Below are 13,916 nucleotides of genomic sequence, written 5' to 3'. Positions count from 1 at the left end.
GCCCCCCCCCGCCCCGCCCCTCCCCGACAGGCGCCGCGCTCCGGCGTCGCGATGGCGCTGGAGGCGCGGAGGATGGAGGGCGAGGTGGAGGACGGCGAGCTCTCCGACTCGGACTCCGACATGCCCGGCGCCGGCTCTCCCGGGGACCCGCAGCAGGTGAAGAAAGGGGAGGTGGCCGGCGGCCGGGCCCCGGCTCCAGTTGGAGCCGCGCCGCTCCTGGCGGGCGGGCCGCGGCAGGCCCAGCCGGGAGAAGGCGGCCGGAGGGCGGCAGGGGCCCCGCCGCCGCCGCCTGTGGTGCCCCGCTCCCGGGAGGGATCCACAGACCCCAGGGACGGGCGGTGTTCTGCTTCTGCGGGAGGAGGGGGCCCCGGTGCGGCCCGGGGGCCCTTCCCCGGCAGCGACTGCTTGCCCTGGGCCCGGCAGCCGGCGTGTTCCTCCGGTGCCGGTTCGTGTGGGGAAGCCGCACGCTGTGGGGAGGCGGGCGAGGCTTTTGTTGTTGGTGGGCGGTGGGGTCGGTGAGCGAAGGAGAGCGCGGGCCGAGCGGTGCCGCCGGTCCCTTCGAGAACGGTAGGAACAGGCCCTTGGGAAAACACCCGGAGGCGGCGAGCGGCGATTGCTGCTTTCCCGTGGCTGGACTGGCGTCCGCGGGTTGCTGAAGAGATGTTTGTTTCCAAGTGTGTCGCATTGTTTACACGTTGTGTTCCGTGGTGAAGTTTAATGAGGAACTTACGGTGGTGTGTGGGCAGGAAAAAGATCTCAAAATAAGATAAATCAGCGTACGCTGCATGTGTAAGGAATTTTATTTTCTTTATTTATTTTGGTTTGTTTGCCATATAGTTCCGGGATATGTAGCACAAAATAAATTATTACAGACGTGGGTTCGGTTTTTTGGTGGTTTTGGTTGTGTTTGGTTTTGGTTTTTTTTAATTTATGGAGTCGTTAGTGTTTTGCATTATGGAATACATTTTAAATTAAAAGTTTGTATTTTGCAACATGATAAAATAAGTCGAAAGACTTTTGTTTTCTGTTTGCTAATAGGAGGAAGAAAAAGTGGTGCCATAGTGTTGATGAAAGCAGTAAGGTTAGAGGAAGAATTTTTATTCCACCTGAAACTGAAGGAAGAGATCTTATTTTTAAAGATCATAGGATAGCGTATAACACTATGATAGGAATTCAGGTGGGGAACAACTGGAATTATGAGTAAGGAAAAACACTTACCGCAGATTAGCACAGACAGCCTGGCCAAAAGTTTACAGCCTTTGGGCATAAGAATTCTGGGTTATGTCACACATGGTGCTTTTGCAGGTTATGCAGATTTGAGCAGGTTTGACTTTCATATTTTAGCTTACCTGGCAGGTGTATGGGACAAAACAGCATTTCTTGAATATGTTTATAGCCATGGGACTTTTGTTTTAAAGTATGTTGAAACCTTTATGTTTTTGTTCTAATTAGTAAGAAGCCATGTGAGTCTGTGGTGTCTTGTTGGTTTAAAGAAAGAAAACCACAGTTCTTCTGTAAGGTATTACTGTCCTCAGCTGGTCATGTGCTGTCCTGATCAAACCATATTCACATTACACTATTAGCTTCTCAAAGTCTGAGCAGCATCCAAGTTTAGGGGGTTTTGGTCACTTTTTCTTCTCGCTTGAGTCTCAGGGAACACTATTATGGTTGCACATAACTAGTCTCGACCCCTTTCAGACTGGAGAGGATGTTAATTTTTCTGCTTAAAAAAAATTCTGGTAATTTCCCATGGTGGTTTAGGTTTTTAAACTTCTCTTAGAACTGCTGTGCATGTTGTGTGTTTGTTCAATTTGGGAATTTTAATAGCTTTTCTATTCTTGTAATAATTTCAATTCCATTCAACAAAGATGATATTAAGTAGATTAGTGATTCCTGATAAGTGTTATCTACAGCTGCCATGCTGTCTCTCGTGTACAAATGTTCAAATTGCAGAGGTTTCATAGGATGCACCAGTCAACTGCAGTCCAAAAGATGCTCATAGAGGATAGCCTAAACAGTCAAATGAGTCAGAGTTAAGTTTACTAGCTGATCAAATCTTTGGTGTGACTTAATAGCGCTTCTAATTTACAAGAGTAATTAAATTAATGGATATTTACCGTTTCTTTTCAGAAATCACATGATGGCAATGATTCAGGCCGACCATTCCAGAGTGCCATTTCATCGTGTGCACCAAGTGTTCCTTATCGGACAACCAAAAGTGTGGATTCGAGTGACGAAAGCTTTTCTGAATCTGATGATGACAGCTGTCTGTGGAAACGAAAACGACAGAAATGTTTCAGCTTTTCTCCTGCTAAATCTGAGCCTTTTCAGCTTAGCCAAGGCCACCAAAAACAAACTGCTCTAGGTGGCAAGAAGGTCAACAACATTTGGGGTGTGGTGCTCCAGGAGCAGAATCAGGATGCAGTGGCTACTGAACTTGGGATTCTAGGCATGGATGGTAGTATTGACAGAAGCAGGCAGTCTGAGACTTACAATTATTTATTGGCTAAAAAGCTGATGAAGGAAGCTCAGCAAAAGGAGGCAGAGACTTTAGATAAAGAACTGGATGAATACATGCATGATGACAAGAAACCACTGCCAGCAGAAGAAGAAAATGGGCAAGGCCTTCTCAAACGGAAGCGGCCTGTAAAAGATAGACTGGGTGAAAGACAAGAAATGAAATATAAAGGAAGGTATGAGATAACAGAAGAAGATTCTGAGGAAAAAGTGGCAGATGAAATTGCTTATCGGTGAGTTTAATATCAGCATATCTTAGTTTCTGCAAGTGGTGGTAAACTGTTGATGGAAGAGTAAGGGGAAGGCTTTCTTACTGCTAAATATGTAAGATGTCACACCAAATTACAAAAAAAGCATGAGTGCCTTGTGTGTATTTCCAAAGTCCTGGGATTAAAATGCAGTGTTATGGCTGATATCTTTTAGAAGCATGCAGTAACACTGTCTAATTATTTAAAAAAAAATCCACCAAAATGGTTTGTTATTTCAGAGCAATGGCAAGGAAAAGTAGTGTTTATCATGATAGAGATTTCGTAGTGGCTTTTTTAGGAAATAACCGCATGAGTAAAGATGCGTGTTAGGAGTTGAACACCAACGAATGCCTGCTGTGGTCACCATGAAAATCTGGCTAAGTTATAAATCCTTGAAACTGTAAATGACTCGGACTATGTAGTGCTTTGGAGAGCTTCTGAAATGGACATATTCTTTCTGTGGAACGTGCTTACCTGAAGAAAACATCTTGCTGCTGGTGTAACTGAGGCCTGTGCCAAGGCCAGACAGCAGCACTGAAATTGAGCCTTGCCTCTTTTTGTGTTGTGAAACTGAGCTGTGGTTCTGTGCTAATTTATGGAAGCCAGTGTTGGGGTTACCGAGCTCCAGCTGTATGCATGCTTGCTGCAATCCAATTCTTTTCCTGCTCCTGACTGAGCCAAGTCAGAAAACTTAGTTGTTGCTTTTTTGAAAGAGTTAGTTTGCAGACGCGTTTGTTTTCTGAAGCAATTTGTGGCACACTTTCCCTTGAGCTGGCACTGGCAGCCCTGGACTCATGGTGTGAGGGAGGGCACATGACTGTAGTCGTTTTGACTTAGATTGACTTAAACTGCCACAGTCCTTTTTCCATGGTGCAAGGGAAGAAAAGGAGGGTTAAATAGGGAATGGGAGTTACAGGATTTACTAATGGTTAGCTTGACGTTTAAATAAAACCTGGGTTTATTGATCATTGTTGATTTCTTACATGTGGTACTTAGTATTACCAGATGCAGAAATAAGTAATTAGGCAATTAATTACTGCTCTTACCAGTTTTTGGTAGCTTCTCATTTATGAATTTGAAAACTCTGAGCATTTCTCTTGTAATAAACTTTTCTTTGTTTTATTGAGCTTCATCAAAATAGGGCAGAAGCCTCCTTTTTTGTCTATAGTAGTAGTGGCACTGAACTGCATCAGTAGGATTGTGGTTGTACACATCACAGACAGCACTGTTGTTTGATCTGTGCTGTGCCATCTGTGCCTGGATTCATAACTTTTTGTTGTGTTGGCCCACACAGTGAACTGAAATCAAAGAATTTTTCTGACCATCTTGTGCCATTTATTGCCCTTTGTCTTGTTCAGATCCTGTTGCAGTGCAGAGATGCCTGCTAAAGCATGCATGCAGGAGGATTGTGCAGGACCAGGATGAACGCTGAGTGGGGATTTGACTGTTTAAGCTGCCACTGCTGCTAACAGAAGGTCTATTTAACCAACTCTCTAAGGAATCCTGGTTATTGTAAACTTCTCTGCATCTTAGCGAAACACTTCCATCTCTTCCAATAATTCACAATTTAGCAGTCAATCCCATAAATATTTGGGACGGCCTTTACCTTCTGGTACCTTAATCATTCATTGAACTCAGTGAGATTAAGCATAAAGTGAAAAATTAAGCAGATTGGATAATCCTTTTCATGATTAGGACAATTGTCACTCAAATGTGAGTTTTAACATTTAATTTCAGGTAACTTCAGCCATAAAATGGAAGCAGATGAAGCTAACCTGGTTGTTCTAAATAGTTAATACCTTCTGTTATGCAGTCATTGTAACGTCTGTAACGTAGCATAGTGATGTTGCTTGAAGCAATTAGGCTAGACAGTGGTCTTAACGAAATTTTGATGATGGTGGTCTCTTGGTCGCCAAAGTATAAACCCAGTGAGCTGGACTGGTTGGGACTGTGCTTAATTAGAAGCTTGGTCATTGGAAAATCAGAATTTAGCATACGAACTCTTGCTGTGGACAAGTGGTACTGATTGGTGCTCTTACAGTATTTTCCAGTGGGAGTACGAACTTTGGCACATTGATTGAATTGAATGGGGGCTACATAAGCCTCTCCCGTCTTGCAGACTGACAGTGAAAAATTCTGCATGCTAACAAAAGAATGCAATGTAACTCAGAAATACTGCATTTTTTTTTTCTTGTTTACACTTCATGCTTTGTCATAGATTAGTCAACAGACTGATTTCTTTTTTATTGTGTAGGTTTGTCCGAGTGGCACAATGGCATATGTTATGGGGGAACTTTCACACTTACTGTTGTCTCCAAATAATTGTTGATTTAACTGTAAAAGGTGATGTAATTTTAACTATTAAATGCACAACAGTGCATTTATACTTTTTATACTTTTATTCTTTATAAAGAATATACTTTATATACTTTTATACTTTAATTTCAGAGATTTATACAGGTCTCTGCAGTTTCTTATTTGTTTTAATCTTCCACATATTGATAGAAGAAAAATAATCACTGTGTATATTCATTGAAACAATTTTTTTAAATGCATGTTTTAGAGTAAACTCTCTCAGAAGCTCTGTATTTTAAAATCTGATTCAAAAAGTCATTGAAACACTTGAATGTTTAGACTACTTAATTTTAGCACAGTTCTATATTCCACAAAATTATTTGTTATGGGAGTTCCATGGTCAGTTTTACTTGAGAAATGATATTGACAAAAAATGCGCTTTTTTTTTATCTCCTCTCAGGCTTTGTGAGCCAAAGAAAGATTTAATTGCCCGAGTGGTGAAAATAATTGGGAAAAGAAAAGCTATTGAACTGCTTATGGAAACAGCTGAAGTGGAACAAAATGGTGGACTGTTCATAGTGGTAAGAAAAATGTGATATTGTGGGTTTGCAGAGTGGGGGGCCCACACATATTTTTACATGTAGAATATTTAGATAGTGCTGTTGCACAGCTTTCACGTTAGACAGGTTCTTCCAGAGTTTCATGGCCTTCCCTCCCTGTGGAACTAATGTAACCTTGGAGCTGGATCTGACTAAAGAACGAGATGAATAAACCTGAAAATTGCCCAACTTTTTGTACTGAGATAAGTATCTGATTTGCAGTGGTAGCAGCGTGTCTGTTACTCCACCTTCCCTTGGGATCTTTCCTTGACCGAAAGATCTTTAAGACTGGAGGATTCTGAAGCTTGAATAAAAGCTTGTAAAGAAGAGCTTCCAGGTGAAGCCTCTGGCACATTTCTTCAGTAAGTCTTGTAGATGCTTGACAGCACTGGCCTTTCTACTGGGTCAATTAGCGTGACATCAGAGGTCAACATACTCAGTAGTGAGCATTTGTAGTGTCACGTTTGAAGAGTGGGGTTCAAAAGGGAATCGAATGGCTTTATTAGAGAACCATTGGCTTGTGTATCAGTAGAGCAAAACTGAGTACTGATTTCTGTTACAAAAAAGAAAGTATGAGAAGAGACCTATACTTAATGGTTATGTTATCAATTTCTTGGCTTGTTTTTGTTTTTATTAAATAATAGCCTCAGTGCAGAAGTTCAGAAGATAAAATAACGTGGAAGGGAATTTGTACATACATAGTGTACATTGTACTAATGTGCATTAGTACAAATCAGTATAAGGGAATTTCAGGCATTCGTTTATAAATTTAAATCTTTTAAGTTCTATCATTGGAAGCAGAGAGGAGGGAGAAAAAATTTAAAAAGAAACAATGCAAACAAACCCCACCACCTTTCCCCCCGAAAAAATGCTAGCAACTTGTCTTAGAAGCATTCTATTGTCTTGAAAGATTAAAGTATTTATTAACATGTGTTTACCAAGGAGATGAAAGGGCATAACTCCTGGCGGCACAGGTTCCTTTGGCTGCAGATCAGAGTACCTTTTGAAAGGCATACTGTTTTTCTTGATTGGAATTTTGTCCATCTGCTGTTTCAAGAACATGCTTATAAATTGACTTTTAGTTAGATTGTATTTTATGTTGTTATTTAGCAGAAGAGTATCACATTTAATAAATATCAGAGCACTGGAGTAACTGATCAACTTGATATACTATGAATGGTAATCAATTAATAGTGTGATAATTAGTACTTATAATTTACAGGGGCTTTGAAGCCGAGTCCATTCATGCTTCAGTGGAGAGAGACTTTAAAATACATGTTGTGTTTTATATGCCTTAGGTAGAAATGCAAAATCCTGCAGATACGCGAATGAGTTGTAGAACTGCTAAGCATAATTTAAAAAAATGAGGTCTATGTAGTTTTGTGAAGTTCATGTATTACATTTTGCTGGTCATATGTGTTAGGAGTGTTCTGAATATTTAAACTAGTATATACGTTATTGCAGATAGTTGTGAGTGTAGTTAGAATACTATTTGTGTTTCGTTTCTTTACCTAACCCAGTGGAACTTACTTGTTTTTTATTCTGTCTCAATACTGTTTTTATATCAGCACTTTAATATTAAGCTTGCCATCAATAATTTACTCTTTCCCTATTAAGAATGGAACTAGGAGGAGAACACCAGGGGGCGTTTATTTAAACCTGCTGAAGAACACACCTAGCATCAAAGAAGAGCAAATCAAGGTAAAATTCTCAAGAGCACAAATGTCCGAAGTAAATTTTTTTTTTCCTACTACAAATGTTATGATTGTCACTCTCATAATCTCTAGCAAGTTTATATTCCAAAGAAACCAGCCTTTCACATTCAAAATGTAAGTAAGAAAACCCACAAAAATGTTATCGCCTGCTGTTCATACTTGTTATGGTTTGGGCTGAACTGACCGCTGAGACGTCAGATGCTCTTCTCCACCTCTCTCTACAAGGAGAGGAGGGAGAGAGAGGAGATTTAGGAGTTTAGGGAAAAAATAGTTTATTGGAATAGTTAATAAAATGAAAATAATGAAATATATACAAAACCACATCAAGCTCCAAGGATGACGATCGCGTGACTGGCAGGCACTGGGCAAGTCCCATCCATTGCTGAGGCCAGTCTGGGAACGAGATTCCAAATCTGGATTCAGGAATGCATGGATCAGGATCAAAGGCAGATGAATGGAGAGAGTCCTCCTCAGACACCGGCCGTTGAAGAGAGAGAGCTGGCCCCTTTGATCTCTCAGCTTTTATGCTGAGCACGATGCAGATGGGGTGGAATATGCTGTTGGTCAGTCCACTCCTCCCTGCAGCCGTGACCCTTCTACACCGTTCTGCTTCCAACCTTCCAATGGAGCAAATAAGAATTAGCTGGCCTTGGTTGTTACAGCAGTAAGTGTAAGCAAGAGCTGCTCTGCATACCATTCCTTGCATAGAGACAATCAAGTCTTATCTCTCTGGGAACAAACAGTTTCTGCACAATATGCTGTTAATTTCAGAGAGTTCAGTTAATTAGAAGGGACTTAACTGCAAAGTAAAATTGCTGAACAGAAAATGGTTGTCTTCCCTCAAACCAGGACAACACTAGGCAGAGAGAACACCTTTTACATATTGCCAGTCACAAAACACTGTTGAGGATGATGAGACTGTAGAATCTGACGAGAGAAACATTGGATTTTACTTAATTTGTATATATCTTACAGCAATGTAATCTGCATTTATATTTGTCCCCTTGGAGCTCTGCGTCATTGTGCACGGCTTGAGTGGTGTTCTCTTGATAGAATACTTTTGTCTAGCTGTAGCACCAGGCCATATTTCCCATTAAGTCAGATACTGGTTTGAAACTAATCTGAATTGCTCACTGGCCCCATCTGTGATGCTCATCAAATTAGGTTTGTCATTTTGTAAATACTATATTGCATTTCCTTTTAGGGTACGAAATAGACTGAGATGGTATTTTCTTCATGCAATTAAAACAACTTGGGTTTTTTCATGGTATTTGCCACTTCATTGAAGGTTTTGTTAAAAGAAAGACTAGTTAACTTTGCTTGTAGGTGACTACAGGTCACTCTGTAAACCATCCTAGAATCTTGTACTAGGAATTGAGAAACAAATCAACATAAATTGTGATTGTCTGTTTTATGTTTAAAAACAAATAAAGACCCTTTCATACCTTAAAGTGGTCACAAATTTGCAAGTTTGATCACTTTACCCCATTACAAAAAAAAAAAAAAAAACTTGCTCTTTTGCCCCTCTTCCAAAAAATTGCTCTTCTGCCTCTCTTCCATGCCCTTGTAATTGCATGTCTCATTCTTCTCTTGCTGATACTGGCAAGCGTTCAATGATGCAGCAGTTTTCACTCAGTGAACCTGATTGATGGTATAAGACATTTTCCTACAAACCTCTGGGAAAAGTGTGTGTAATCTTCTCATTGTGGAGGTTGTCACATACACAGCTCTCACAGATTTGCATGTCCTCAGCACTTGACTGGGCGCTTTTGCCCAGATAAAACCATTAATGTTTTCTGTGGACAATTTGTTTTTTTAAAAATAAGCAGGGAAAGAAACGCATATAGCACTACATGATACTCTCCCCCTTGAAATACGGACAGAAATTGCAACAGTGATCTTTTGCAGTTTAGATGTTTTTGGGGTTCACAAGTGTTTGACAGTAAAGATGACGGGACTAGACTCAAATGACAATTAGAGAGGAAAGTTTTCTGAAGCTGTTAGAGAACCTTTGGTTGCAGTTTCTCTACAGGTCCCTCTGTGTGGTAGAATGACCCTCTGGTCTACCACTTAATCCTAAAGCAAAGTTGAAATGAAAACTTAGTGATACTTATTTATATATACTTTGAGATTGCTAAGAAATTATGTAATAAAATTATCTACAGAGCATTTTTCTTAAGTGCAGTATCTCTTCATACTTTTCCTATCAATAATGTGTATATTAGTTAAATATTATTGAACAGTATTTGTAATATTTTTTTTTTAACTTTTATGTTGTCTTTAGGAAACACTAGTAAATGAATATGCCGAACTTTTGGTTTTTATTGTTGTTTTCTTTCAAGGAAATATTCTATCTGGAAAACCAAAAGGAGTATGAAAACAAAAAAGCTGCTAAGAAGAGGAGAATTCAAGTTCTAGGAAAGAAGATGAAAAAAGCCATTAAAGGGCTTAACCTGCAAGAGTATGATGATGCGTCTCGTGAGACTTTCGCTAGTGATACAAATGAGGCTCTGGCTTCCCTGGATGATCTACAGGAGGGGCATCATGAAGCAAAGATGGAACCTGAAGATATTATTGAAATTGATAATGCTCATGATTTGGAGATCTTCTAGTTACTAATGTTCTTGATAACAAAGTCTCTGTAAAACATACTAATTGAGCTGTTCTTACAGTCCCGTGGTTTCTTGTTTTTGTAAGATGCAGAAACATGGGAAATATTTGATGCTGAAGAAAATTACATAATTCTTAGCTAAATTAAACAGCATGAAAGATGTTGTCATATTATTTGTTTTCAAAACCTTCTAAGATTTTTCTTAACAGCTCTGCATCACCATGTTTGTTCATTAGGAACTTTTTTTAGCCACATGTTAGGTTTAGGAATTAAGGCTATGTTTTAACCAAGCACACATCTAATTTGCTGAAGCTAACAATGTCATCAAGTGAGCAATGCTCTTATTATAGTTAAACGGAAAAAACAGTATAAAGTTAGTCTTGATATATAAAAGATTGTGTGTTCTTAGTACGGCAGTCTGTTGGCAAGGATAGCAGTGTTTGTAGGATTAAGACCTGTAAAAACAGATTGGTTTGTGAAATACACTTAATTTTAAGGGTCAGTGACCTTTAAATAACAACCCTGTAAATAAGCACTGTTGAACAATGTATGTTTCGAATTTCTGCAGCAGTTTAATTATTCGTATTACAGTAGTGGCTTGAGCTTCCTACCTCTTCTGTCTATACTTTTTCCATTATTAGACCCACAATTTGCGCAGATCTTTTTGTTTGCAAACAAATACCACTGAATACTTTTTCAGTAGTGGGATTTTACAAATCTGCGTTCCCCTCAAGGGTCTGAGTCTCTACATGCAGGTATAAACCCTTTACCTTGCAATTCTTTTTTCCATGCTGCTTCTTATATGTGTGGTAGGGTAAAATAATGTACGGCTTGCACAAGTTCTAAAGTTTTTCTACGCTGACTCTAACAAAAACAATAGTATGTAAAAGATAACTTTTTTACATAAGGAAGAAGACTGTTGTGTAGTTTCTAAGTTCAATTGAAGACTTTTATGTTGAATGTTATTGATATAACCGAAGAACAAGTGTGGCACTGGTCTGTATGATGTCTAAAATACTTTTGTGTTTTCTGTGACTAGATGCTATTTTCTAGCTATTTCCAGAAATTAATATTTCTGAAATATTAATTCATTAACTCACTTTCAAACCCAACAACAAACTTAGGTATGTAAGTGTTGTTTACCTGGAGTCCTTGGATTTCAGAAGCAAAGCATATCACTGAAACACAAAATGAAGTTATAATATTGAACAATTCAGTCCTGTCAAGAGCTGGTATTTCAGTGATTACAATATTCAAAGAAAGTTCTTAAACATGTAACACGCTCCATGATATGCTTTATTAGATTTAATGAGAGTTTTGACTTTTCTGCATTTTTCTGTTCATGTGCTGGAGCTCCCTGTTGTTAAGAAGTTACTCCTCAGGTGTGAAGAATGCCTTTGCTCCTGCTGAAATAACAAAAGGTTTTGATTTGTTCGTTAACTTTCCTAACAAACCTATGATGGCCAAGAGTACTAAACTGATAGTTCATTTGAGAGAAACAGGATTTTGTACTGCTTAATTAGTTTGCGGCTGTACCAGTTGATCCTAGTTTTGGGAGCTGCTTGGGACCGTCTTAACAATTTCCTGGATAGAATCAGCAGATTTTAATGGTGGTTTAAGTAATTTTTTTATTGTTATATAACTTGCTGCTAGTAAGCTCTGTGTAATTTTTAGATGTTAATATTTTTAACATTCATTTTCCAGGTAAAGGGTATTGAAACAATTTATAGTCTCTTCCTTAAAAAGGAAGATGATGCAGAGTGCCCATTCCTCTTTCTAGTGTCTGATTAACTGACCTTTGCTTGTCTTCTGGTTTTTCCTTCTCTTTTTTTGTGTATTTTCTTTGGCTTTCAACAAGAGTCCTTTCAAAAGGAAGCCTCTTCAAAACATTGAGCAAGCCTTCATGCCTCTTTTACCAGTGGTGAAAGTTACTGTTGGTGTCAAAAAGATTGCATGAAGCAGCACCAGTTTTTGTGTCTGCAGTGGAGCTTTGGTTTGTTACTGGAGTGGCAGGGCTGGTCCTCCCAGCTCGGCAGCCTGGTGTGCCCCCCAGCCCTCTTCTCTGGGGTGTACCTGCTGGTGGCAGCCTGGCAGAGGCCACCTCATGAGTCTGTGTGTGACAGCTTGAGGCTTGTGTCAGCCAGCCTTGGGTTGAGCATGGGCAGTGCTGGAGCTTTGGGGTCTGGTGCAGTAACACTACAGTTTCTCCAGGGACTGATGCAAGGGTGAGAAGGCACAGGCTGTGGCACTCCTGCATGTTGCTGTGGGTCTGGCTTTGTATCCGACTGAGGTTGCTGGAAGGTGTTGAGATAGATACAGCAGTGGTCATTTTCGTCTTCCTCATCAAACAGTATTGCATTCCTCCTCCTCTGTTTTCTTCCCTCAAAACTACTGCAAGAGTAGGAAGCGCGGGTAAGGCTAGAGGTTATCATTCCCAACTCCCACATACTCCATTTGTTTAGTCTGTCCTGAGCTGATACTTGCAGAGAGAGCAGCTTTGTGGTGCTTGTTGGTCCACTGGGGCTTGCCACTGAACTGGATTGTGTGGGTTGTCTTTTGTCTGGGAACAGATATGCCTGGCTGTTCAGATCTTAGTGGCTGAGGTTTTAAAGACAAAAATGCAGATACAAGGGTTGGGATGTTTGTGTTCTTGAGTTTCTCTGATGTGCAGGTGTGATAGAGGCATCATCTTTACTGTGAGTGTTGACTCTGTGCTGCCAGGACAAATATTGCCCTGTGTCCCTTAAGCTACAGCAGCATAATAAGCCACCTCTGTCATGCCTGAAGCAGATGGTGAAAATGAGGGAAACGCACTCTGGTTTGAAAACACAAAGCTTGTTTGTAACCAAAGACATTTTTCTTCCTTATGTCCCAAATTCAAATAATAAATCAATGGGTTTTGGTATTACAGGGAAAACTAGTTTATTAATGATTTGGTTTTATAGTGGATCGTGAAAGCATCACTTTAATAACAATATTACAGATTACCTTCCCCTTCCAAGTAGATGATCTCATTAAAATGTTTTTATGTCCTCCAGGCTTATTAACAGCTATTTGCCAAAATCCTCAAGCAAGCATGGAATGACCCAGTGCTTATTGCAATGCCTTGGAGAGAAGACACGGAGAATATTTTGAATTTAAAGATAGTGACAGTGGTAGAAAGTGTTTTTGTACTGTATACAACTTAATAGTTGTCCCATATTCCCCAAGATACTGCTGGGTATCTGCAGCAACTCGTATTGAGTTCAGTTCCAGGTATGAAGCCAGACAGCAATGCTTTGCTATTCTCTCTGTACCATTGCCATAGTGCTAGCAGATTTTATCCTGAAGCTTGTTACTGTCTAAAACATGTCTAAATCTTTCTGTTTTTCTTTATTTTGATCATAATTTAAAAAAAAAAAAAAAGTGACACTGTCTCCTTTATGTTACGAGAAGCAGCTCATAACAGCAGGGCTCTGGTTTCTCAAAGATCTGTGAGGAGCCGAAGAGGGGACGGGAAGGGGGAAAACAGCAATAAGTTATAAAGGTCATGTGAAAAGTAAATGAGATGGAGAGAATGAACATTAATTGTGACAATTGCTGTTACAGAGAAGTTGAGTTCCTGGTAGTTTGTCAAAGCAAAGGTGTGGAGTGGTTGACTGGGTAATAAAGAAAATTATGAGGTTTTTTAAGAGATGGGTTTTTTTCAATCTGTCATAAACTCGTGCTATGACAACCCCCCTTAACTTATGTCATCCTCTGCTGCTGCTCTGCCAGAGGCACTTTTTTAAAGCTTGGTTTAGTGGATACGGGCTTATGGTACCCCACTCCTGTTCCTAATTCTTACTGGTGGACAGCATGTAAAAGATACTAGTCTATTTCTGAGCTGCTGCGGTGCTTCAGTGATCCTGGGTGTCTCCAGTCCTGGAGCCTTCACATCATAGTTTGTTTC

The 13,916-nt window shown here is 39.9% G+C and overlaps 1 protein-coding gene across 1 annotated transcript; it reads left to right on the top strand.

The window, feature by feature from the left end:
* Window positions 1-8: 8 nt before the first annotated feature.
* Window positions 9-13,425, top strand: LOC106895392 (phosphorylated adapter RNA export protein). The gene is made up of 5 exons (XM_014954799.1): window positions 9-156; window positions 2,131-2,750; window positions 5,521-5,641; window positions 7,277-7,360; window positions 9,717-13,425. Exons 1-5 carry the CDS (start codon window positions 52-54, stop codon window positions 9,984-9,986), a joined length of 1,200 nt encoding a protein of 399 aa, XP_014810285.1. The 5' UTR covers window positions 9-51; the 3' UTR covers window positions 9,987-13,425.
* Window positions 13,426-13,916: the final 491 nt, after the last annotated feature.

Source organism: Calidris pugnax, unplaced genomic scaffold, assembly GCF_001431845.1.
Source record: "Calidris pugnax isolate Ruff unplaced genomic scaffold, ASM143184v1 scaffold157, whole genome shotgun sequence".
Classification (NCBI taxonomy): domain Eukaryota; kingdom Metazoa; phylum Chordata; class Aves; order Charadriiformes; family Scolopacidae; genus Calidris; species Calidris pugnax.
This window is presented reverse-complemented; position numbering and strand designations above follow the sequence as displayed.